This window comes from Scleropages formosus, chromosome 1 (assembly GCF_900964775.1).
Source record: "Scleropages formosus chromosome 1, fSclFor1.1, whole genome shotgun sequence".
Lineage (NCBI taxonomy): Eukaryota > Metazoa > Chordata > Actinopteri > Osteoglossiformes > Osteoglossidae > Scleropages > Scleropages formosus.
Window position 1 is genome coordinate 53,648,382 of NC_041806.1, and position 26,788 is coordinate 53,675,169.

The following is a 26,788-nucleotide window of genomic DNA, read 5'->3' on the forward strand; positions in this document are numbered from 1 at the left end:
CTCAGTCGGAAAAAGGTGGATTGCCCCCTCCGGGTTAGGGGGGAGTTGCTCCCTGAAGTGGAGGAGTTTAAGTATCTCGGGGTCTTGTTCACGAGTGAGGGAAAAATGGAGCGGCAGGTTGACAGACGGATCGGTGCGGCGTCCGCAGTAATGCAGTCATTGTACCGGTCTGTTGTGGTGAAGAGGGAGCTGAGTCGTAAGGCGAAGCTCTCAATTTACCGGTCGATCTACGTTCCTACCCTCACGTATGGTCATGAACTCTCGATCATGACCGAAAGAATGAGATCGCGGATACAAGCGGCAGAAATGAGTTTCCTCCGCAGAGTGGCTGGGCGCACCCTTAGGGATAGGGTGAGGAGCTCAGTCACCCGGGAGGAGCTCGGAGTAGAGCCGCTGCTCCTCCGCATCGAGAGGAGCCAGTTGAGGTGGCTCGGGCATCTGTTCCGGATGCCTCCTGGACGCCTCCCTGGGGAGGTGTTCCGGGCTTGTCCCACTGGGAGGAGGCCTCGGGGCAGACCCAGGACACGTTGGAGAGACTATGTCTCCCGGCTGGCCTGGGAACGCCTTGGGGTTCCCCCAGAGGAACTGGAGGAGGTGTGCGGGGAGAGGGAAGTCTGGAGGACTCTGCTCGGACTGCTGCCCCCGCGACCCGGCCCCGGATAAAAGCGGAGGAAGATGGATGGATGGATGGAGGTTACAGGTTACATGACATACATTGACATGTATTTGTTTACTCCCTCAGCCTCGTGCACAAGTGCTGGTATAAACTCTTGGCCTCAGTCTGCAACAGCCTTGGTGACGCTGATGAACACGGAAGGGACGATGGGGTCAACGAGGCCCTTCGGAGACGCTGGTGCGCGCGTCATCTCAGCCACGGGTAACAATGCGGTCGACCGCGACTCAACGGCAAGCCGACCGAAAAATGAAACGGAGGGGTCACATTGCTCCACCGAGGTGACGTCACTCTCCTTACCTTGGTGGGGACATTGACGTGGGTCCCCTTCTGCAGCAGCAGGGCCACCATTTCGGCATGGCCTTCCTGGGAGGCCAGGTGCAGCGGCGTGACGCCCTGCTTGGTCAAGATGTTGGTCTGGGCACCGTACCGCAGCAGCGTGGTGGCGATGTCCATCTGGTTCTTCTTGGCCGCAATGTGCAGCGGAGTGTATCCATTCTGGGGGGGTGAGTGTCCACAGGTGAGAAGAAATTCACAAATGCAGCAGGACTGCAGAGCGACACACAGGGGGTGGACGGTGGTGCGCGGCGCTGTGCACGGCACACTGGGGCACAAGTGCGCAAGAGTCTTTTTTCACGTCTACGCAGCAGCTAATTTCTGCAGTGGCCCAGCAGATGCGGTTTGTGCAGCTACAGCTTTGTAGCGCGACAGCTGAAATACATGCGAGCGCTTGCAACCAGTGCCTGTTTTTTATTTTTAAATCGATATTTCAGTTCTGCAGCCCAGCTTCCCACTTACGCTGCTGGAGAAGTGAATGAGCCAGGAGCCTTTCTTAGGGTACGCAAGCTGGACTGCTGTGGAACCGTAACACTTCTGCTTCCGTTTATTACAAGTGAGCTGTGCTCCCTGTGCAACATTTAGAGCACATCGCGTCAGCACGTCGCTTCACGCGTTTCTCTCACGTTCAGCTCCGTCGTGCTGGAGGAAGCCATCGGAAAAATGTGGAACGCCAGACGGCGAGAAGGACCGACGCGGCCGGGCCCCTCCGATATAAGTCATCGTTTCTTTCTCCGACGCGTCCGTTAACACTCTTGCTCACTTACACACCGCATTACTGCCTGACAATGTCTGGGAATGAAGCCATGATGGATCAGAAACATCAGCTTAATTATGCAAATAATCTCACAACTGAATCCCCTTTATGAGGCTACAGTTGTGAGGCTGGGAAAACGGCAAAGAGGCAAGAGCGAATCAACTATGGGAGACAGAAAAAGGTTCACGCTGCTCTCGAGAAAGGCTGCGGCACCACTGTGGGGGGGGTGGGGGTGGGGGTGGGAGTGGGGGTGGGGGTGGCGGTGGCGGGCGGGGCTACTCGTCGCAGTCTCACCTTGGCTGTGCCATGGGGAGAGGCCCCTTTGTCCAAAAGGAGCAGCGCCACCTTCTGGTTATCATAGTGAGCAGCGACATGGAGGGGCGTGAGGCCGTTCTGCAGAGATGATGTCAGTGCAGGAGGGTGACGGAGCCGTTAGCGGCGCAAGCAGCAGTTAGCGAACCAACCCAGAGCGAGAAGAGCGACATTACTGGGGCTGTTAAAAGGCCTTTTAAAGAGGTTAGTCTAAATAAATCTGCGAGCTCTAGAGCATGAGCCCTGTGGTTCCTCACGAGAACAACAAGGGGATATTTGGTTCGATTTATCAATCATATTAATATTATGATGATTTGAGAATAAAAGAAGCAAAATGTAGTCAGTAGAAAGAGGGCTCGCTGGTTTAAACTATTCTTACCGGTATTCTTGCTGTCAACATAGCCTTGATATAAAAATACCATTAAATTAATACACAATATGTTATCGGCCACCATAAAACATTTTTGTGTCTCAATCATTTAAAAAAGAAAAAAAAGACATTATGTTCCAGAATTTGCGCGAAACTTCGCCAGGTGAGCCGGAGAGCAGGGCCGCTTACGCTCACCTTGCCAGCAGAGTCTGGAGGAGCTCTTCTCTGCAGGAGGAGCTTCGCCACATCCAGGCTTCCGTACTTTGCTGCTACATGGAGCGGAGTGAATCCTTTCTGTGTGGATACGGGTGGAAACACATCACGGTTCCGGCGCCGAGCACATGAAACCGCAAGCGGAAAACGTGCCCATCTGCTCATAGACATGGGTGACGGGCCGCTTTACAGCATCTGCACAGTAAATTCCCACATGACACTGTTTGTTCACCACATGGCGGCTCAACAGTGTGTGTTTCAGAAACTCCTGCCAGGGTAAACTAGAGCAGTATAAAGCCCTCCTTGGGCACAAGGACTGGAGTGATTCTCACACACACACACACACACACACACAACCACGGTGTGCAGGGTGAACTTTCTCCCCGCCAATGAAAACTGCTGCACGGGCTGGAAACACACTGCGCTCTCATTTCTTTTGGCCGGCAGGGGACGATCTTCAGCTGAGTTCGCACTCGGTGGGAGCCCTGCCGCTTGCTGGCTCGGCACAGCTCTGAAGGCACAGAAGCTGCACATGGCATGGTGTCCCCACACTGACGTGTGACCGGGGGGGGGGGCGGGCGGGGCGAGAGCCCTTCGCTGGCAGTCTGTGTTCTTCAGCCAACGCTGGCCCGTCTTCGTAAGCAGCCAGCGGGCTATGCAGTTCCATGCCACCTCTCAGGATAAGTAAATGGCAGCAGTTCAATATTATAAAGATACATCAGTGACTGTGATAATTATATTTATAATTGTTCGCTTCATGGGGTCCATGAAAAAGAAAAACACAGCACTATGCTATGCGGCAATTTTCTAGTTAAAAAAAAAAACACCCATACAATAAAATGTTAGCAAAAGTGCGTGTTAGAAACATGCATAGCTACCCCCCCAGGGGGGGTGGCAGAGTGATCCGGCTGTGGATCTGCTCTACGTCTGCAACGAACGCGGCACAATAGCAGGAGAGCCGCATCGTTGCATCATCGCTGCAGGTTTTCGGCTCTCGGCTGATGATGCGCCGTGTGTCTCGCCGTCTACCAATACCAGGTCTAAACATGCAAATCATGTTAAAGCATTAAACACACTTGAACCACGGTCCCCTGGGAGCAGACTTTCGCGCAGGGTAGAGGTCACATCTTTGCTCTCCGCATTACATACGTGCTGTAAGAGGGAAAGGGGAAGAAAGCTTTTCTGAAATTAACCCTAAAGTTGGTGAAGCAACCAAACTATCACACACACACATTTTCAGAACCACTCGTCCCATACGGGATCGCGGGGAACCGGAGCCTACCCGGCAACACAGGGCGTAAGGCCGGAGAGGAAGGGGACACACCCGGGACGGGACGCCAGTCCGTCGCAAGGCACCCCAAGCGGGACTCGAACCCCAGACCCACCGGAGAGCAGGACCCGGTCCAACCCACTGCGCCCCCGCGCCCCCGTGCCCCCGTGCCAAACTATCATATCGCACCATATAAACTACGGTATGTTTGCACTTACTTATCCGCCTCCGTTCTCCTAAGCAACTTAATTTACGCGTTTATGCAGCTCGGCAATAGTTACCGTTTCACTTCAGGGTAAGCACCTTGCTCGATGCTACTACAGCAGGAGGCTGCACTCAAACCCAGGTCCTGGAAGGTGGGAGCAGTCTAGCCACGACGCCACCTGCCGTCCCCGGGTTACCGACTCCACCTCGAGCGCTAACCCACGGGAGAGAACTGCCCCGTTTCTGACCTACGCACGGGTGGGGGGCTGCGGGGTGAGATCGGAGGATCGGGTTCACCTTGGTGGCGAGCGAGTGGGAGGCCCCGGCCTCCAGCAGCACGGCCGCCACGTCCACCTGGCCCTCGCGGGCGGAGATGTGCAGCGGGGTGTAGCCGTTGGTGGTGGCCGCGTCCGGGTGGGCCATGTGCTGCAGCAGGAGCTGCACGATCTCTGTCTTGCCCAGGCGAGACGCAATGTGCAGCGGGGTCTGGTCCTCCTGGGTCGCGGGAGCCAAAGGTTGAAAGGAGCCGCCGAGGGCGCGCCATTGCCGCGCACGCGTGTAACACGTCGAACGCTTCGGGTACGTCGGGTCTGAACGTGACAGCGGGGCGTCTCGTGTCTGCTCTGTGAAATGCTGAGCTTCCATCCACGTCGTGTCTCTTAAGGATGTTGCTTGATGTTTGTACACTGTTTTACACATCACGCAGTATGCCGCGTTGCGCTTTACCGATGTCGTCTGTTTCTGTATCCGCTCTTACAACAAGGTGCACGGATTGTTTGGATTTCTGTGCTGCGTGTTATGCGTTGTGTGTGTGTGTGTGAGTGTGTGATGATAATAGCTCACCCTGGCTCTTGCGTCCACTAGCGCTCCGTTCCTCAGGAGACACCTCACCACCTCCACCTGTCCAGCTCGAGCCGCCATGTGCAGCGCTGTCTCCCCACGCTGCCAGTGCAAAGAGTGACACAACCCGTGTTATTGGCATGTGCGCGCACGCACGCACGCACGCACGCACGCGGGAGCAAAAAGAAACTGGCACGTAGCAAAGCAGCTGCATGGCAAACGTGGCCCTTACAGCGAAATGCCAACAATGTTCTAGGTGCTGTTTATAGCTAACAAGGCGTTATTATAATTACTTTTCGTTGATTCAAACCTCTACCTTTACGCAGCTACGACTGAAATTTAACATGTTTTACATATATATATATATATGTATGTGTAAAAAAAAAATAATTACCAAGAAGGTGATCAGGAATTCTCTGTTATTTGAATAAAGTTTTGTGCAGCTACTCGTGTGATGAACGTTGGTTCATAAGGTGGAAAGAAACAAACTAACTGCACTTTACAATCACACGTCTGCATCCAAGTGTCTCTTTCCCCCAATGTAATGAACACGTGGTATTTTCTGTGAGATGTACATCGTTTTGGAGAAGAGTGTCTGAGAAATGAGCACATGTACATTTTTGTGATGCTTTTCTCCAAAAGGCCTCCCGGTTATTAACCCTTTACGCAGCCGGGCACTTTTGGATAAGGAACTTCAAGTGGAGAACCGAACCTGCGGCCTTCGGATCCAAAGGCAGCAGCGGCAACCACCGCGCGACCGGCACCGTAACGACCCGAATGAGTACGGACCCGGGATTTAGGGGTTTAGGGTTCCGAACAATAAGACGGACCGCTGTCTCGTCCACAACCAACGGCAATAAGGCTGAAAGAACAAGTGCGGCAGACCAAGCGCGCACAACTCCTTTCGGGGACACGTCACGCGCTCCCGCACGTGCGCACTCGCACACCTCTCTGGAGCCCTCCCTGAAGTAGAGAACAGTCAACAACCACAGCTAATAGGAAATAAGAGAGTGAAACACACACTTGTCCCATACAGGGTTGTTGGGAGCCGGAGCCTAACCCGGCAACACAGGGCATAAGCCGGGAGGGGACACGCCCAGGACGGGACGCCAGTCCGTCGCAAGGCACCCCAAGCGGGACTCGAACCCCAGACCCACTGGAGAGGAGGACAAGGGCCAACCCACTGCGCCAACAATGTTCTAGGTGCTAGTATTCAGAATATTTTATTAACAGGAAAACACTGAAAACGTTCTAGGCGCTATGACGCAGCCAGCAGTACTTTATTACACCGTGGCTACGCAGCAACGACACTCACAATGTTGCTGACATCAGGCGAGGCACCGTTCTGCAGCAGCAGCAGCACTATGTTGAGGTGACCCATGAACGCCGCTACGTGGATTGGGGTGAGGCCCGACTGCAGAGGAAGAACAGCACGTTACCCTCAAAATCAAAAATGAAATGTGCTTGCGCCACACAGGACGGCACCCACATTAAATCACTGTTACTACATGTCATTAGGCGATGAGTTATGATACAGAGACAATTTAACATATTCCTCTGTGTTCTTTAACGCTTCATTTGATAAACAATTTAATTCTCATAGGTACAAGAGCAGGCATATGTTCCGATCCTTGATCCACTATTGTCTGTGTCGCCTGGACCTCCTCCCCCCTCCCCCCCCCCCACAGGCCTACGCTGTAAAGGTACTTGCATATAGCTGAGTCACACATACTTCTGTGATGGCCTGGATGGAGGCACCATACTTCACAAGCAGCTCCATGACCTTCACCCTGTTTTTTTTGCAGGCGATGTGCAACGGAGTGAACCCGTTCTGCAGCGGAGCAAAGAGCATGGACAATAGTGACAGAAGGGCACAAACAGCAAGGTATCACATGCAGACCACTGATTATATCACTCCAATAAAATCCAATGTCTGCCTCCACTGTCTCCACCTAGGCCCACATGTGCTCTTGAAAAAAGCCACTACTGCACATTTCAATATGCCACTGCTGAATTTAGCACACAGAGCAATGCAAGGGTAGCAGGGATATGCCCTTAGGCAGCAGGCCATATGGTATGAAATAATTGGTATAAGTAATTACTCTCATAAATCCAGAAGTGAGATTAAATTCTAATGAAATTCAAATATCTACTGTTTTTGCCACCTTAGGGGGGGAAATCAATACATTATTCAAGCAGAGAGTAATAAAGGAGTAAAACTCGATGTTTTCCAGATCTTTTTTCCCTGGAAACTATCATGAGAGCATGACATGATGTTGTGTCCCATCCTGGTACTCTGGGGTCCAGAGCTCGGTGTGCGGTGCAGGTGTTTGTCCCCCCGTCGCGAACGAGCTCCTCTCCTTACCGGAGCCGTTTCTACTTCTAAGCGTCTCTCAGCGGAGCTCTTCGGAGAGGTACGGCAAGCCAGAACAAAGCAGAAGACCGCGAGTGTGAGCCCACCCCCGACTCCACCCGCAGACGCACCAGCGCACGGGCGTTGGGGTTCGCCCGCTTGTCCAGCAGCAGTTTGGTGACCCTGTAGTGGCCGCAGTGGGCCGCGACATGCAGCGCTGTCAGGTAGTCCAGCGTGACGTCGTCGACGGGCGCCTTGTGCTGCAGCAGGTGCTTGACGCACTCGACGTGGTCTCCCTGGGCCGCCATGTGAAGGGGCGACAGTCCGTTCTGCGGCACAGGAAGCGAGACGCGTTACGGTCCAGAAGAAGGAGGCAAAGCTGTCGATACGGCGGAGTTCATCGGGCCGTGAGAACGCGGCCCTCCTGTCGGTCACACCCGTGCTGCGTGGTGCACGAAGGAAACCAGTCGCCATAGTTCTCTCTGGACAGCACTCATAACAATGGCTGCGAGATCGTTCTCGCAAAGCCTTCCGATGCTTCGAACTCCGCACGAACAGCGTCACTTTTCACCACTGATGACTTACCGAGAGCAAGGCAGCGATTTAAGGGATGAGCCTCCGCAGCCTGCCCTCGGTCTCTTCCGAAATGGTTGTCCGAAAACCCCCGAAGAGTAAAAACTACGCTGCTATAGGAATGGGCAAATCTACGTACGCAGCTGAACGCTGTCAGGTGTTTTGGAAAAAAGCCTGACCTGAATACCAAAATGTAAATGAGTACAGCGTTCTTCTTCCACTCTGTGAATCCGTGGCTGTTGGCACATTTTACACTCTATATGCGGGGGCACATTTGCGCTCTATTGTGTCTAGTGTGTATGTGTGCAATGCTGGGGAAAAGTGTTATTTTGTACATTTTTGCAGCTTTCTGGCATGTCATTCGATCTTCAACCAAATGCAAATGTTCCCAAGTAAACAAACACGATTACTTCATTAGTGACAGCAGAGCACCATCACATTCCTCTGTGTGACAAAGTAACTGTCCCGTCACATTCAGTAAGTAGTTCCATCACCACTTTAGCTCCAGTGACTGCAACGAAACTCTTCCTGTAGCTGTTGACGAAGGTCTCGCGTCAGTGTGGAGCAACTCTGTCCCACCACACCATGTTCGGGTTTCTGACTATGAACAGTTGCCTTCAAGTCCTACAGCAACGTCTCAGTGGGATCCAGGCTAGGACTTTCACCAAGCTGTTCCATAACTTTAATTCTGTCTTTTTTCAGCCATTCTGACGTCTTCTCTGTATGTCTACAATTAACATCTTGCCGCATGACCCATGAGATTGTCCTTGAGAGTTACAAATGCAGAGCAGAACTGAATGTTTGCTCAATGAAGACAAGCTGTCCAACTCCGGAGGCAGTAGACCCTCCCCGCACTATTACACTGCCACCACTACACTTGACCGCTGATAAGAGGTTGTTACTGTGGAATCCATTTCTTGGCTCTTCGCAAGGCTTAACGGGGCCCGTGCCATCCAGAAAGAGCCCCTTCGGACTCATTAGTGCACAGAACGCTCTTCCAAGAGTCTTGGAAGTCATCCAGGTGTTTCCGACCAACTGCGGTTGACCTTTCCGCGTCGTTTCCACCCGGCTGCTCTCCCGCGTATCCTTTCTCTGCACCGTGGAGTTACGAACACTGGCTTGCAGCTCGCTAAAATGTGGATGTTGTTCTGGGGTTCTATTTGGCCTCGGTGGTGTTTTTGCGCCCTGCTCACATGGACGTTTCGGCAGGACGGCTGCAACTGGGTAGATGCGCCACTGTTGCAGACGTTCTCTGCTGGGTGACTACATGGTTCAGCTGCACTTTAGAGCCTTACAAAAGGCTGTGTCACCCTGTCCAGTCAAAATGTTTTTCCAGAGGTCTTCTTCCTTTTGATCGTGGCATGGTGCGTTGTCAATGTACATACACTGTGCACAACGGGTAAAATACACGACCGCTATATGTATGCCGCGCATGCAAATAGTACATATCCATGTTGAGTGTGCACATGAAGGTGTCCCAAAGTACCTTGGTTCTGGCCAGCATGGGCGCCCCCCTCTCCAACAGCAGCTCAACGGCCGGATCGTGCCCGCTCCGAGCCGCGCAGTGCAGTGGCGTGAGGCCATCCTGAGGAAGCACAGTTTACACACACACAAGGTCAAGGTCCTGTTCTGCAACGCGAACAGGAGCACAAACCTCCATTAGTCCTGTGGCTGTTTGCCTTTTGCACTCGCAATGGAAACCTCACACACACACACACACACACACACACACACACACACACAGCACTGAGGTGTGTCATCAGTTCGAGGTCCACAGCCAAAGGAGAGGAAGGAAGAGAAAGTGGGGAGCTGTGCGCTGATTTCAAGTCAAAATCAAAGCGAACTGTATTGTCGTTCCACCTATAGGTGAGTTACACGCACAGGAGAACGAAATTCCGTTTCTCTTTGGACCTCCGTGCCACGCAGAACATGCAGTGCAGTGTGTTACAAACAGACGAGTGCAAACAGAAGCGAGTGCGGTACACAGGGCAGAGTCTGACGGCAACATACACAAATATATAGTACGCACAGACAATATACACAATGCTAAAAAGATTTACACACAATAAAAACATAAATACAAAAAATAGGGCTATACAGGACATGTGACTGACACTGTAACTGGAGACAATAAACATTAGACACTAGAGAGACGAGGCACTGGCTATAGGAGCAGCAGTGATTGAAATAACCATTTGAGTACATTTGTTATTTGCTTAAAGTGACATGCGAGGGCACAGCTGAGTCAAATCAGGTTTCAGTGGGGCGGGGGCCGCTTGAGAGATTCTCACCCGGGTCTTGGCATCAATCTGGGACCCTCGGTCCAGCAGGAGGCGCACCATGTTGGCATTTCCGCGCTTGGAAGCCACATGCAACGGGGTGATCCCATTCTGTAGAGAACGCATGCGGTTTCCATTAAACTCAAATGTGGAGCGCGCAGAGATACGGGAACACACACCACACGCACAGATCATGCAAGGCAACAAAAAACAACATGTTGCATAAGTGAGCCACCGTGGGCCGGTTTCAGACACTTGAGGCGCTCGTTACGCTCATGTTACTGTCACGCGGTTCTCATTACAGACCAGGCACCGAGTCACAACCCGTGTTCTGAATCTTCACGGCTGAGAAATGAAACGTTTCACCAGCTTCCGGCTATTTCTCAGTGAGGTGTGCTCTCGTCGCTACCGTTCGTAGCCATAGCGCCCCCGGGGTCTGATCAAGTCATTATGGATTCTGCTCTGATTCGTTGTATTTGAATGATGCGCACTGGTTACGTGACAAAAGATGCCGTTTTACATCATGGACGGAGACGCCTCACAGCTGCTGAGGACCGAGAGCTGAAGCGTACCGACCGCGACGGGAGGAGGGAGGGAGAGAGACGAGCGTATTCAAGAGGCCGGAGCTGCTATAGCGTAGCGTTGGAAGAGGCTCACGTTGTTATCGGGATCATTATTAGGCCTCAGAAGTGCGGCGGCACGTTACGAGTCCGCAGTTACGATGCTACGTCACGCCGGGTCGGCTTCGTCGCGACGGCCGCCGCGTCGGACGAAGGAGACGAGTTCGCGTCCTGACCGGTGGCCTTGCCGAAGTGCCCAAGGTCCGAAGCGCCGTGATTCGGCGAGCGCGGGAGCCACGCTCACGCGGAAGCGTCCGGACGGCACCGGACCAGGCGACGGGTGACGCTTTCTTCGGCAGGTTCATCGCAAGCGGCCATCGCCGTTACGCTCGGACCCGGGGCCCCAGGTGGCCGCTTCTTCCGTGCTTGCTTGAGGTTTGCGGTTCAAACCACTGCGTGTGCGTGCGCGTGGGCGTGTGTGCGTGCGCAGAGACTCCCAGGAGCAGAGCAGAGTAATAAGGACCGCGAAGGTCTGCTCATGTTGCAGTCACACAGGCCCGGCGAGGACAGGGCAAAGGACGCCTCGCGGCGCAGGGGCGGCTCGGCTCGGCACACCCACCCGTGCCGTGAAGTCGACGGCGGCGCCGCGGTTCAGCAGGAGCGTGGCCACGTTCACGTTGCCGTAGTGCGCCGCAATGTGCAGTGGGGTGAACCCGCTCTGCAAGACAAAGAGGAAGGTGGGGGCTGGGAGTCAGATGGGGGCTCCCCCCCCCCCCCCCCCCGTGAGCCCACCCCGCATGCAGCACCGGACAAAGTGGTACTAAGACATAAAAGAGAAACGCTACCGCTGAGCTGGAAGGAGGTCAGAGGAGAGTGGAGGTAGCGACACACACGCGCACACACGCACACACACACACACACGCTGCGGAAGGACACGCTTCCATGCAATAGAATCTAAAACCTACAGTGAGAGAAACATCCATTCTCTGTTTCAGATCAGACGAATGAAGAGAAAAGTATGAAGTGTTACTAACAAACACGTAGGACGATTAGTCGATTAATAAAGGTGCGGGACGAGCGGACAAAGCGACATTCGAGTGAAGAATGAGTAACAGAAAAGTGCACTACTTCACAGTTCACTATACGTCATACCAGTTATCATCACGTTAGCTTTACGGGAACGTTCATATATTGCAGAGCAGTTGAGGGAAAGTTTTCTCCTTACCTTTCCGTTCTGATAGACACGGTCCGATTTAATATGAAAACATCATTTACAAAATGTGAAGAATATCGTGACCACGAAATGATTCAAAACACACATTCAAGACTGGCTACGGTGCAAAATGAAGTGCTGCAGTGTAAGAGGCCACCAGGCGTGGTGAATTACCACAGCTAGCGCCCGGTGACCTTCACGCACTGACTGGCGAAACGTCGTGAGAGAGAGTCACAAGGATACAAAGTATTTGCACGGTTTCACCGTGTTTTCTGCCGAAAGGCACTTCGATGCTCATTCTCTTCTGCTAGTTTTATTGATGTGGAGCTCTGAGCGTCTCTCTGCGCAGCGACTTCTGTCCTCAGCAGCAGCGCCACCGCATGCAAATATGGCCTCGCAATTTGAGTATCTGTCATTTATGCTCGTTTACTGTCTGCGTGGAAGGACATGCCGTGCAGCACAGGAGACGAACAGCAAGCGGAGAAGAAGGAAAAAGAGAGAGCTCGTTACGGGGGGGGGGGGGTAAAGAAGAAGACACGCAAGAAACCATCGCAATCCCCTCCTTTTACCACGTTTCCTCCGCAAAGGGCGGATATCCACGTAGGAAGGACTCGAACCGCAGGGTTTTCTGCACGTGTGAGACGCTGCGGTAAACGCGGTAAATGACCGAACGGGGCAGCATTGGCCTCCACGCTCGCTACAGGACACGAGACTGTAAGGGGTGCGCCCCGGGGCACTAACGCGGCGTGTGCCGACGTGCAGACCTGCGTGGCCTCGGCCGACCTTTGGGGAACTAGAAGAGTACCGTCAACATCAATAAAACTCCAGAAACACAAGCACATGTGAGCGTGCGACACGGGCAGCAATGCAGAAGAACTATGAAGGGAAAAATGAGAATTAAAAACGCAGAAAGAGAAAAAAAAAGAGAAGCCGATGCATTAAACCAAAAATGCAGACGAGCTCTCCGGTCCACGAGAGACGGTTCCATTCCGGCCATGCGTCGAATGGAAACGGACAATGCGGCAAAACAAGACGAGAGAGAGCTCTGAAAGTCCCAGCATGCAGTGCAAAACAAAAGAGACGTAGCGTTGCAGAGGAAGAACACAGAGACGAAAGCGTGTACCTCGGTCGTCCTATTGACCATCATCTGTTCGAGCAGCACAGGGAAGGGAGGGAGGGAGGGAGGGAGGGAAGAGCGCAGGTTCAGGATCAGCGAGCACAGCTACTGCACAGCTTTTCTCACAAATCGCTGTCTGCGGTGCTGAAAGCTCCTCGTGAACCAAAGAGCGCCGTATTCCTGGCCTCTTTTACCCACAGTCACCCTGCAACGCATTTTTGCGGTGACACCTCGGCATAATGTCATGCCGTACCGCTGTGTCCTCCGGCCATCCCTGTGCGGGACGTGTCCTCAGCTCTCCGTCCAAGAACTCTTCCATACAGGGGCGCAAGACAAACATCGCAGTACATGAAAAGCAAGTCGGTCCGACGGACTTTTGGGTCACCGACACAGGACCCCTCGCACGGGAGTTCTCGGCGACGACTCGGTGAGGGGACCGCTCCCGCGCAGCTTCGTGTGGCTCGACACGGCTGCGCACGGTGGACGGGCCCACGGACGACGGAGGGGAGGGAGTGCGAGTCACGGGAAACACGCGGCGAGCGGCAGTGTGGCCGTCAGAGGCAGATTCACAGCAGACCGGTCACACGCGGCTGTGCACGTGCTCCACCGACGCTGACGGAACATCTCCTCCCAAAGCAAAACAGAGCTGTTCCTTTAAGACCTTGCCCAAGCCCCTCCCTCTCAAGCAGGCTCCTCCCCCTGCGCAGAGTCCCCACTCCCGCTGGACCGGCGCTCCCTCACCTTGGACTGGACGTCGGCATTGTGGTCGTTCTGCAGCAGCAGAGCGGCAGACTTGGTGTCGTCCTTGCGGGCGGCGATGTGCAGGGCGGGCAGGCGCACCTTGCCCTTGGTGTCGTTCTCCAGCAGGATGGACACCACCTGGTTGTGGCCCTGCTGCAGGGCGATGGCCAGCGGGGTGAAGCCGTCCTGCCGGGTGCCAGAGGCCACACGCACATTAATGGTGCGACGGTCACATCGTTTTTCTGCCCCTTCAGCACAGCCATCCTGGGGTCCATAATGTCCCTGCGCCCTGTCACGTCACAGCCCTGTCGGCGGCGTTGGACCGGGCTTTCGGAAAAACAGCCGCTACAAGTGCTCTAGTAGTGTAACGGGACCAGTGTGGCAGGCCCCCCCGCGACTCCCTCACCTCAGTGGCCGTGCTCTGGTTACCGCCATTCTCCAGCAGGTACCGCACCACGTCCAGGTGGTTCTCCTGGGCGGCCATGTACAGCGGGGTGAAGCCATTCTGGGGGGAGAGGTACGCGGCACTGAGCACCACCGAGAGCAACGGAGCTCGGAGTGTCTCGGAGCTGCCCTGGGTTACTGTGAGCAAAACCGGTTACTGTGTGCAAACGGTACCCGGGTTCCTGCGAGCAAAACACGGGGGCGGCACGGCGATACAGCGCATAGCGCTGCTGTCTCACAGCGCCTGGGTGGCGCGAGAGGACGTGGGTTCGTTTGCATGTTCCCCCCGTGTCTGCGTGGGTTTTCTCCAGGTGCTCTGGTTTCCTCCCACAGTCCAAAGACATGCTGTCCATAGTGTGTGTGTGTTCCACTGATGTACGAATGAGCGACCCAGCGTAAGTAATGTATCTAGCAGTGTATCTAGCAGTGTAAGTCACCGCAGTGTGTGGGCTGACAGGTGTGTGGGCTGACAGTAACGCTACATAGAGCTCGTTGGAAGTCGCTTTGGAGAAAAGCGTCTGATCTATAAATAAATGTAAACGTAAAACAGGTTAGTGTGAGCAAATTGTCAGTATATGCTCTGTCCAGTATGAGACTCTCACCTGTGATTGGGCATTGATATCAGCACCGCGCTTCACCAGGATCTTGACCACGTCTCCCTGTCCCGCCAGAGATGCGATGTGCAGGGCCGTGTTTCCTTTCTGCATGTCGTGCGCGAAACGGCAGAGGGTAAGAACGTGACTAGAGGCGAGAGCAGCTAGGAGCTCTGGTGCAGCCACTGACCAAGATGCCCTCACTGCGAGGTCACAGGTAGAGCTCACAGTGTCTGTGAGCTGTGGTTGTCACCCTAGTTACTGGAGGGCATGTGATCTGTACCGTGTTTACTGTCAAAGCATCGGTAGTGATGCGAAATCCATCATGTGAAACGTTTGTTGCGACTCTGTTCCACCAGCACTTCCTGTCCTCACCTTACCTTTGTGGATGAATCCACGGTGGCGCCTCTGTCCAGCAGCTCCTGGACCAGGTCCACGTGTCCCTCCTTGGCGGCCAGGTGCAGCGCATTGAGCCCGTTCTGGAAGAGAGGCCCAAGGAGCTCAGGCGGAGACAGTCACTTCTGTGTCCCGCGTTTTTACCGTGATATGCAGGCCCACAGATGGGCGGTGCACACGGGTGGACTAGAAAACAGTGAAACACCGGCACTGTCGTTGGTGCCAAATGAAAAAAACAGCGACACTGAGACAAAGTTGTTAGACCACAGCATTCAAACAAGCCACAGATGCTCATCCTCATCAGTCTCTCATCATCACTTATTAGATTAATAAATCGATATGAAAAGCCAACAAAACTGAGCAAAACTCCAAAAGTCCCAAGAAAAGACTGGAAAGGACATTCTGTGGTCCACTTGTACTCTGTTTACTTCAAGAACTCAACTCCTCCCATTGGGTCCCATCAGCCTACGGTCCAGACTACAGCACTGAACACAGTACTGAACCAGCGTACTGACCGCAGCACTGACCGCAGCACTGACCGCAGCACTGACAGTTAATGCTGCATTTGAAAAGACTGCTTACGAAAGATGCGTTTTGTGTCTCTGGGGAATATTCTGGGAACAGTGTGGAGCGAGCGAAGGAACTCGCACATGGAGACCACCTGCCACGTATCTATGCAAATTAGTCACCATACAGTATCTTATCACTGACTGGAACTTTGATGCGACACTCAGAGAACTAATTGTATTCATTTTCATAGCAAAATAAAGCCAAAAAGTAAAGCATGCAGAAGTTCCTGGAGGAACAAAGAGGCTCGACGGTCGGCGCTCTGCTAAAAACAGACACGCTCCTTTGGCGTCTATTTTTACCCCCCACTGCTGCCAGCCGAATCGGGCGCCGATGTGCCCCTAGAGCCAAGTGGGAGTGGCCAAAAGCCCCTCCCCTCCCACAGAAGCTCCACCCACTCGGCTCTTTTCGTAATCGGTACAATTGGACCCGGTTGGTTTCAAGCCGAGCTTCGTGGCCAAAAGGGCACTGAACAGCTGTTTTGAGAAGTGTATTGATTTCCATCATAGGGCCGCCGCTCCTTCGTTCAAATGCCGGCTGGAACGAGACTGGACCACAACTGGACCACAACAGGACCGCGACTGAGCGGCTGCACTGGACACGGCTATCCCAGAAAGGGACGCGTGCGCTTTTCATCCACCAAATTCACGGCAGGCAGCCCCACTGAGACCGTGAGCCATGACGCTGTCCAGTCCATGGGGGGTCGCTGTGAAACCGAGAGGAACAGTGACGTGTGTGTGTGTGTGTGTGTGTGTGTGTGTGCGCGTGTGTGTGTGTGCGTGTGTGTGTGTGTGTGTGCGCGTGTGTGTGTGTGTGTGTGTGTGTGAGATGCTGAGAGAAATTGTCCTCGATCCTTGTGGATCCTCCCCTCCCCTCATTTCTACTTTGATTTGACGCACAACACAGTTCACGAGCAAAAGTTTGTTCTGCGACACACAGCGTCTGTTTGCTGGGACACTCGCCTAACGCAAAAAATTCAAGTAGATGTTTCTAGACACCGTTCAAACTCCACAAACAATCTACTGACGACATTTAGCCGACGATTCTTTTTCAAAGTGACTTACAGTTATTTACCTGAGCAATTCAGGGTAAGTACCATGCTCAGCGCCTCTACAGCTGGAGGTGGGCTTTGAACTTGTGCCCTTCAGGTCAAAAGGCAGCGGCAGCTCTGAGCACTAAGCTACCGGCCGTCCAGCACCGTGAACATGCCAAAGGGCATTAAAAAGGTAAAAATGTGGTGCACTTTACTGAGAAACGTGTGAAGAAACACTGAGGAGGGTGTGACCACTTCATTTTTCCCTTTTTTCCTCCTCACATCAGTCCTGCACTTGTTTAAAGGCTCGAATTCCGATGTGTTTCTGCTGTTACTGACCGCCCAGCCCCCCCACCCCAAGCCACCCCAGCTCCGCAGCGGCTCTCAGCTCACGCCGCTAGATGAGGTGATAAACCAGACACCTTCGTACTGTTCGGCACCAGCAGATGCCAGCTGGACCCCCGGTGCACAAACAGGCTCCTCCCCTTTCAAAGTCATAAACTGCAGAAATGCTGCACTGCATCGACTGCATGCTGCGTAACCATGGAAACCATCTGACGAGTGAAAGTAGTCCACAGACCTTCTTCTCCAGGTCCACTGCTCACTGCTCCCACTGGACAACGCAGAGGGAACACGCTGTACACACTGCACACACACACACACACACACACACACACACACACACACACACACACACACACACACACACTGCACGCACTGCACTTTGTCAGCTAAGCAAATAAATGTAGTTGTGCAATAAGCAGGACAAATGGGCCAAATGGAAAGCGGGGTGGGGAGGGACAGTCATCTTTCCCAGCATACCTTGCAACGACGGTCCATATTCCCAGTGTGGAGGCGTTGCCGAAAGCGGCTCAATCACACACTACGGGTCTCTCACACACACACACACACACACACACACACACACACACACACACACACACTCACTCACTCAGCTGCGGTTTACACACTATGCTGCAGTGTGTGCGGCTATGATGTCACAGTGACACAAATTAAAGGTCGATCCACACACTCCATGTGGCAGCAAAGCGAAATGTTGGAGTGGAGCCCAGCAGGATGGTGTGGCGGGACGCCGGAGACGCGACCTCAACCCGGAGCGGGATCGGTTCTCACAAATGCCGTGTTTCTGTTTTAATTTGAAATGCTGCATCGCTGTGTATTTTGGACAAAATGAGCTCAACTGCTGCAGTTACATCATTTTTGCGGAGAGTGAAACGAAGCCTAAATGATCTTACTCAGGAAGAAACACGTCGAAAGGAAATTATATTTTACCGTGGTGAAAAGCCTTCCGCTCAAAATCATGTCGGGTGAAGCCAAGACACACTAGAATGTACATGTTCCGGCAAGAAGATTATCATATAAATCTTAGCGATGGGTTGCGTGATCCGCTGGACCGTTGTATCTCCATCCTTCGTCACGTGTGCGGGTTTACAGGCCGACCCGGTCTCTGCCTATGAAGGCGTAAAGAGACCGGAAACCAACTCTCCCCGTGACCGTAACTGCGACCCTGACCCTAAGCCTGCATTCTATCAGAGTTTATGGCGCTTTCCTCGGCGACATTCCGCCACACTGGCCTGGCGCGCTCAGCAAACCGTGTAGTAACGCATTGCGCCACTCCGTTACACTGCTAAGAACGATGTTGTGAGAGCAGCCTGACGGGGCTGGAAAACGCAGGTATGAATTGACACATTTAGAGCGGTTCCAAAGGACACGCTCCTGGCTGACGCCGCAGGATTCCACGGAATGCGGCACAGATGCGACGTGGCGCGACCGGGAGGACGAGCAGAGCGTCCGAGTTCAGGTGTATTACGCACGTAAAGGCAACGACAGCAAAGGCTGGTCCTGCCCAGATGTTCAGGGTCAAATTACATTCGTTATGTGAGGGAAGCCTGTACAGGTGCAGGTACACCACAGTTGGGTACAAGTAAACCAGTGTAATCGAACCAGAGCTCACAGTGATACCGCAACTCAGCGGGAAAACACCGGAAAGCACCAAATTCAGACGTCTCATTGCACAACAGGCGTGACGGGAAGCGCCCGGAGACTGACCAGCCATCGATCAGCTATTGATCAGCTATTGATCAGCTATTGATCAGCCATGGATCCAGGCATGTGATTCTGAGACACACAATGGAGTGAGCAGCATGACGTCCCGGGGAGGACACGGAAGCCCCCCTCGGCTGGCGTTCTGACGTTGGGTCGTGTGGACACACCTAAAGTCCATAGAGCAGCAGGAGGAGCTCATCGCTCTCAGTCCTAAACAACACCTGTGAGCATCTCCTCCAAACACACAAGCAGTGACCTGGTGGCACTCCAGCATAGCCGTGGCAGTGAGCGGCGAGGCATGACCAGTCGCAGCTTTACGGGAGGATGAGACGGCAGATGCGGCTCTCACCTGGTTGCAGGTGCTGATGTCTACGCCCCCCTTCAGGTACTCCAGCACCTTGTCAATGTTTCCAGCCCGCGCCGCCCGCAGGAAGCTGGTGTTGCTATCAGACTGTAAGAGAGAGAGAGAGAGAGAGAGAGAGGAGGAGAAGAAGGTCAGAACTGCAACATGTGGACGGTCCTGCAAGGTGGCGAGAAGCCTGTCCTGCACAGGATCTCACTGGGCCCGTTTCCTGGACGCCGTGTTCCAAAAAATCCGCCATGTTGCAGGACACCGATTTCTGCTCCGCGCTCAGACTGACACGGTCGGTCCGTACCGGAACTGGACGTCTCACATATGCGGTCTGGACATTCAGGACACGTGAAGAACATCGCTCCGCACAGCCTGTCTCCGATCCAAAGCGGACGAGCACTCGGACGCAGTAAACGCTCCCTCTGAGAGCTGTTTACACACAGAAATGTCCACTTACAGTGAGAAGAGTAGGGAAAATAGTGAAGCACAGAGCCCACAACATACCGTATTTTACACTGTGAGTGAGAATCTGCGTCATAGACATTAGGTCAAACCGCCAAACAGTACAATATTATACCATAGTACAGTTTCATACACGCAGCGTACACTACTGCACACTACTAATGGTCCCCCGTTTATACCATAGCACAGTTTTGTACACGCAGTCAGGCGACACAGCGAGACCACAGGTCAAGCTCACACACTGCACCTACAGGGGGCGCTACAGTGACCGCAAGCTGTACTGTGGATGTGGATCAGCACAAAGGAGGGAAGCTCTGCGTGCGTCTGCGTGCGTGTGCGTGCGCGTGCGTGTGTGTGAAACCCGGCTGATTCTGCATCAACCTGTATGGTAACACACGCTCGGAGGGGGATGCAATGACCACACACCTGTCTGCTAGGAGGATGACGGGAGAGGCCAGAGACTGAGCCGCGCCACGCTGACCGCTCGACTGTGGCCCGTGGCCTGTGCTGCCCTCATCTTAACAGCACTAACCTTAACAGTAGCTGAAAACAGCGTTTTTAGTGCAGCGCAGAACAAATGTGGGGATAACAGCATGTATGTCATCACAAAAACGTGCTGTGATGTGATGTCAGGGCTCAGATGGAAAATGTCACATCCATTGACACCTTCGGGCCCAGAAACAAGGAACCTGAGCTCACTGAAATGGTCCAGTCATCCCGAAAAGGAGCTCTCGCAGTTCTTTTTTGCAACACCCCACGGGATTCTGGGTAATGGTGTGCGAGCGTCACTCTTTCCCACAAGCGGAACGTGCCGTGGGCAGAGACGCTGCGCTCACTGTGGTCATTGTCGGGGCCTCACAATGCCCCCTTTAAGGATGTTCTCCGAAATTCCTCCAGTGGCTGCGAGATGCCACGACACTGAGTCCTGCTCATTTGAATTTGAGGTTCGCCCTGTCAGTGTGTGTGTGTGTGTGTGTGTGTGTGTGTGTGTGTGTGTGAGAGAGAGAGAGAGAGAGAGAGAGAGCGAGAGCGAGAGCGAGAGCGAGAACGAGCTGGAGCTTCACACTTTAAAGTGTATTACTGCTCATACATATCACTCTTTAATAGTTTATGCTTGTTCATTTCACAATAAATTTTAACAGCATTATGCTTTTTACACTGACAGCCAATTTTACTGGAGCAATTCAGGGTAAAGACCTTGACCAGAGGCACTACAGCTGGAAGTGAGATTCAAACCTGCAACCTTCAGGGCTTAAGGCGGCAGCTCCAGCCACTACACCCCCAGCTCTTCTGGTGCAGGTGCGTTTCACTTCAGGCTGCAGTGTTTGCCTTCTTGTGCTGTCGGTGGGACGCGTCGCCGCAGAAGCCGTGGGACAGTGGTCTTGGTCTCTTGGACCGTGTCCCCATCGAAAGGGCTCATTTCCAGCAGGACTCGAGGGCGGGTCCCGCACCGACGCCGCGGCGCTCCGATCTCCTTCTCGACAGATGCTGGAGCGGAGCGTTAACCACTCGTGCTCCTTATTCCAGGAAAGAAGAGGTGTCAGCAAGCAGAGTTGAAACCCTTATTGGAAGTACGCAGACCACAGCACCTCGACACCACGCTTTACTGTGACACGGGTTACAGCAGTTGCATAAAAAGGGAAATGTACTCGAGCATTAGAGTGCGTCGGAAACGACTCGCATTGCGGCACAAGGCGATGGGACGTGTCGGCGTAACGAGTGGAACGCGCACCAGATATCAAACTCCAGCCCTTTTGCTTTTATACATTAAAGTGCACGTACAGTGTATACGGTTTATACCATGCCTACAGTGTATGCAGTACATAGGTGTGCGCTCCTTCTCATGGACGAAGCTCATGAGTGCACCCAGCCCCCCCACTCACAGCAGTAAAAAATTAAGGATGCGACTGACAGCCCTTCAGGAACAGTCCCTGTTGACCCATCTACTGTATATTATGTTTGCTGCTTTGAAGACATTTTGGCACAAATGTTCATCAGTTACCACAGACAGGTCTGACTGCAGTTCCCTGAGCAAAGGTCCAACAGCAGGGCTCACCCCCCACCTGCACTGCCCCACATTCAAGCTGACAATGCAGCGGAAAGAGATGGATGCAGGAGCACAAAGACTTTGGTCCCTGCTGCAGTATTCGGCACCGAGGGAACGAGACCGACGATAAATGCTGCGAAAAAGCCAATAAATGTGGAGCTTCAATGCGCTTAGTCATCCACAGATGCTGAGACTAAAGAATCATGTGAAGAAAAGAGCAGCTGTCTTTTCCAGCCAGTCCTGGAGCTGCTGCATTAAAGATGCGTAAAGGGGGCCTTAAGCAGCACTGTGGGGGTGGGGGTGGGGGGCTATCAATAATTCAGGTCACTGAGACGAGCGGCGCACCACAACAATCCTCTCTCCCACCCTCTTAACCAGCCAAGCATCTTCCCGTTGCCACGGAGACACCTGGCCAGGACCCTTCCCGTTACCATGGAGACTCACATCCGAGGACCAGGCAGAATTAAACTGCGTCTAAAGACCCAGAGGAGCCCTCAGTCACATTCCAGACTGCTGTGCAATCAGCAGCACAGAGTCCAAGCGGGGTGTCTGTACCATTCAAACCTCGGTGATGAGTCAGCCTTCGTTGATCTGCTTGATGCCGTGGAAACTGTCAGTGGTTCCACAAAGGTGACCTCAGTGGGCATCGGGCTGTGACTCAGCACCCAGCTGTGCACCCAGTGACAAAGTGGGCTCTGACCCAACACCCACAACACTGAGGTCATCCATGGAGCCCAGGAAACACTTTAGTCTCTGCTGCAAGGCAGATGTATTTTGTACTTGTGTGTGTGTGTGTTTGTGTGTGTCTTTGTGTCTGTGTGTGTTTGTTTATTTGTGTGTGTGTGTGTTTGTGTGTGTTTGTGTGTGTGTGTGTGTGTGTTTGTGTGTGTGTTTGTTTATTTGTGTGTGTGTGTGTGTTTGTGTGTGTGTGTGTTTGTGTGTGTGTGTGTGTGTGTGTGTTTGTGTGTGTTTGTGTGTGTGTGTGTTTGTGTGTGTGTTTGTGTGTGTGTTTGTGTTTGTGTGTGTTTGTGTGTGTGTGTGTGTGTGTGTGTGTTTGTGCGTGTGTGTGTGTTTGTGTGTTTGTGTGTGTTTGTGTGTGTGTGTGTGTGTGTGTGTTTGTGTGTGTGTTTGTGTTTGTGTGTGTGTGTGTGTGTGTGTTTGTGCGTGTGTGTGTGTTTGTGTGTTTGTGTGTGTTTGTGTGTGTGTGTGTTTGTGTGTGTTTGTGTGTGTGTGTGTGTTTGTGTGTGTGTGTGTTTGTGTGTGTGTGTGTGTGTTTGTGTGTGTTTGTGTGTGTGTGTGTGTGTGTGTGTGTGTGTGTGTGTGTGTGTGTGTGTGTGTGTGTGTGTGTGTGTGTGTGTGTTTGTGTGTGTGTGTGTTTGTGTGTGTTTGTGTGTGTGTGTGTGTGTGTTTGTGTGTTTGTGTTTGTGTGTGTGTTTGTGTGTGTGTGTGTGTGTGTGTGTGTTTGTGTGTGTGTGTGTTTGTGTGTGTGTGTGTGTGTTTGTGTGCTGCACACTACTGCACACACCCAGTGAGTCTCAGGATGAGCTGCTGTGCACATCAATCATCTCACTGAATGCTGAGGGAAAGCAACACTAGAGGAATGGCGTGCAAAGCTGACACTGGTGGACACGCCCAAGGAGACACACCCACAGGGACACACTCACCACACGCTAACCCTGTGCCCTTCTGCACTCGTGATATAAATAAAGCCTTCCAAGCAGGTGATACACCAGTGTTTCCAGTAAACATGGTAATAAGGGAAACCTGGTGTGGAAGACAGAAAGTCCCAATAAACACAGTCCAATTTACACATGTCCATCAGCAGTGGACTTCCCTGGAGTTCCCAGAATGCACTATACCCCCATGTGAACACACACTCGAGAAGTGACAAGTGTGCAGAGAAACACCTGAGATGTTGGCAGGAGTGTATGAGGCTGAAATGCGACGATGTGAAAAGCGTGTGCCGCGGACACGGGCGCACGGACGCGACCCGAGAGAGCAGCAGGGGGTCCGCGCCTAGGACTCAAGCCCCTCACCGGCGCTATAAGGAGTGACTGTGATGGAGAGAGAGAGAGCGAGCGGCTGTGGGGAACACAGTGATGTGAGTGGGTGAGTAGATGAGTAAATGGAAACATGAGTGAATGAAGGAAGAGGTGTGAGTAGCAGGAGGAGGTTCATTCATTCATCCATTCATTTTCTTGACCCCTTGTCCTACTAGGGTCGTCGTGGCAACAGGGAGAGCAGAGATGCCCAGCCGCCCCTGTCCCCCGCAACTTCCTCCAGCTCAACCTGGGGGATCCCCATCCGTTCCCAGGCCAACTGCGAGATATAATCCCTCCGGCGGGTCCTGGGCCGACCTCGGGGCCTCGTCCCAGTTGGCCGCGCCCGGTATACCTCCAAAGGGAGGCGCCCGGGGGGCATCCTTATCGGATGCCCGAACCACCTCAACTGGCTCCTCTCAATGTGGAGGAGTAGCGGCTCTACTCCGAGCTCCTCACCCTGTCACGGAGAGTCAGTCCCAACACCCTGCGGAGAAAACTCATTTCGGCCGCTTGTATCCGCGATCTTATTCTTTCGGTCATTAGCAGCAGGAGGTGCTCATGGGAAATGAACCACAACGAGCCCCTGCACCCCCCCTACACTGACCACAGTAACATAGCTGGGGGGGCAGCAGTAAGGACAGCTCAGTGTTATGAGTGTCACTCCATCTGAGGACCAAAAGGCCTGCACCACTTTTCCTCTCTCTCTCTATCACACACACACACACTGGCCGAAACCGTTTGTCCCATGTGGGGTCGCGGCGAACTGGAGCCTATCCCGGCAACACATGGCACAAGGCTGAAAGGGGAGTGGACACAGCCAGGACGGGACGCCAGTCCATCACAAGGCACCCCAAGCGGGACTCGAACCCCAGACCCACCAGACAGCAGGACCCGGCCAAACCCACTGCACCCCCCTATTTACCTGAACAGATACAGTAAAAATGACCCTGCTCTAAAAATGGGTAAATCGGCATAAGCAGATTCAGTGACCCTAGTAACTGCAGTAATCCTAACCCTAACCCTGAACCAACAACGTGGTAAGTCCTGTCCTACACATGTCAATGTTACGCTCACCCTCACAAAAGAACCTCGGCCGATTTACACAGCCGGACACCTGAAGCAGTTCACGGACACAGTGTCACTGCTACCGTGTTGGAGAAGGTAAACTGTGGGTAACAAGTTCAGGTCCAGTTGAGCAGCAGTCAGAGGACAGGCGAATTCTGGAGAGAAAAAAGAGGCACGCAGTGCGCTCTGAGCTGTTTGTACTGACGTCAAGCGCGTTCGCATCACGGTCGTACCTCATGGAGAGGTGTGTAAGGCTGAAATTACTGCACTGTACTGTGCAGAGACCCCGAGCCTGACCCCAGGTTCCACAGCAACGTGCCATGAGGTGCTCCTTTCCTTCACCGCATCCCACCACTCCTGTGAGACGAGCGGAGCCTCAGCAGAGCAAAACAGGAGCGGTGGTTTCACCGGAGGGAAACTGACAACGGACGGACGCGCACCTCCCTCCAAGGGCAGCACACGGACACGTAACGAACGCACAGCACAGAAGGTAGCAGCTACGCCGGGTGCTTACCGGCACCGGGGGGTCCTGGCCGGGGTTCGAAGCGCAGTTTTCGAAGGGCCCCGCTGCACCGCGTTGGCTCCCACCCCGCCTCACGCCCCGCTCAGGAGCGCAGGTCTTACACATGGCTGCATTGCCCATGGCAACGGGCGAGAGGCCAACCGTCGTGAACGAGGACAAACAACGAGTCCTTGGTAGCACCGCCCCCCTCTGGTCCAAACCGGCCAAAGCCGGCAGAACAGGGAGGTATCGAGTCCACTCAGCGCTTAGACGGCCGAGGAAGTGTCCATCTGCCCATCCACAGCTCGGCAATGAGGACGGACGCAGCGGTGCCGCACGACCATGCTCCCGGTGCTAATTCAGGCCCCCGCCCGGCTATTTTTACACCCACCAGCCAAGCTATGCACTAGAGCATTGGGGGTGGGAGCAGAGGGGGGAGGGCGGAGGTCCAAGCAGCACGGGGTCACAAGGGGGGCCCCTCCAACACCCAATCACGCTGGCATGTGGACACGTGGCGTGCCGGGGGACTCGGTTACCGATGGCGACGGAGAGGAGCTTCACTCGGGGACTCGGACCTTTGCCTGCCGCTCCGCCCGGACGAGACGCGGACACGTGTTCCTCAGACACGACGGAGTTCTACAGGAAAACCATGAAACACAGAGCAGGGGGACTGAACAGTGAAGACAAACTCCCAGAATCCCACAGCCCATCACCGAGCACCTCGGGGATGGAGGGCTTTACATGGGAGCACGTGTGTATCATGAATTGATTCCCTTTGATCGCCCAGGTCAATAACACACAATTAATTTGCATCCAGTGGCAAGGTCATGAGGTCATTTTCATTTGAGACGCGCGGTCGAGATGCCGCGCCCACTGCCGAACCCGAACCCTAACCTTAACCCTAACCCTAACCCTAAATCTGTGTGTCTCACCTCATTTGCAGCCCTGCATTGCGATGCTGTGGGAAAGCATCTCACGACCATAGGCAGAAAGTTAGAGGACGGACGGAGCACGGTGTCAGTGACAGGCCCTGTGGTTGACCCCGCCTCCCGTCCTTCCCTCCTGAACAAGGTAAAAGCATGAGCTGAGGTGAACTCCCCCATTACTGGCACAGCCCATTGGAGGGATGGGTACATGAGTGGCTTTGTGAGCAATGGGACAATGGCTGCCTTGTTTGCTCCCGCGGTCCTCGTCCACGGGAACATGTGGTTCGGAGACACAGACGGAGCGCACTGCAGGGGGCCACTGGGAAGCGCCATTTGGCTGCTGGGGGCGGAGGGTCGGGGTGCAATGGTCTCGAGCAACTGGAAACACCCTTCACCTGTGGAATGGCAAACGGACACGCTCCACGCATCCAGTGGGACTAGGAGATACACTCTGTTGTGTGTGTGGGGAATACAGACACAG

General features: G+C 53.6%; 1 protein-coding gene across 1 annotated transcript in view; it reads right to left on the reverse strand.

Moving 5' to 3' along the window:
• The window catches only part of LOC108920682 (ankyrin-2-like), an 80,811-nt gene that overhangs the window by 44,263 nt on the left and 9,760 nt on the right, over window positions 1-26,788 (reverse strand). The window contains exons 2-19 of the mRNA XM_029254499.1: window positions 19,261-19,362; window positions 15,229-15,327; window positions 14,858-14,956; window positions 14,218-14,316; window positions 13,812-13,997; window positions 13,077-13,100; window positions 11,966-11,974; window positions 11,360-11,458; window positions 10,193-10,291; window positions 9,388-9,486; window positions 7,460-7,657; window positions 6,708-6,806; window positions 6,291-6,389; window positions 4,979-5,077; window positions 4,433-4,630; window positions 2,644-2,742; window positions 2,061-2,159; window positions 974-1,171 (exon numbers count right to left, since the gene is read on the reverse strand). Of these exons, the coding sequence (XP_029110332.1) occupies window positions 974-1,171; window positions 2,061-2,159; window positions 2,644-2,742; window positions 4,433-4,630; window positions 4,979-5,077; window positions 6,291-6,389; window positions 6,708-6,806; window positions 7,460-7,657; window positions 9,388-9,486; window positions 10,193-10,291; window positions 11,360-11,458; window positions 11,966-11,974; window positions 13,077-13,100; window positions 13,812-13,997; window positions 14,218-14,316; window positions 14,858-14,956; window positions 15,229-15,327; window positions 19,261-19,362 (2,004 nt within the window). The remainder of the gene's footprint in view (window positions 1-973; window positions 1,172-2,060; window positions 2,160-2,643; window positions 2,743-4,432; window positions 4,631-4,978; window positions 5,078-6,290; window positions 6,390-6,707; window positions 6,807-7,459; window positions 7,658-9,387; window positions 9,487-10,192; window positions 10,292-11,359; window positions 11,459-11,965; window positions 11,975-13,076; window positions 13,101-13,811; window positions 13,998-14,217; window positions 14,317-14,857; window positions 14,957-15,228; window positions 15,328-19,260; window positions 19,363-26,788) is intronic.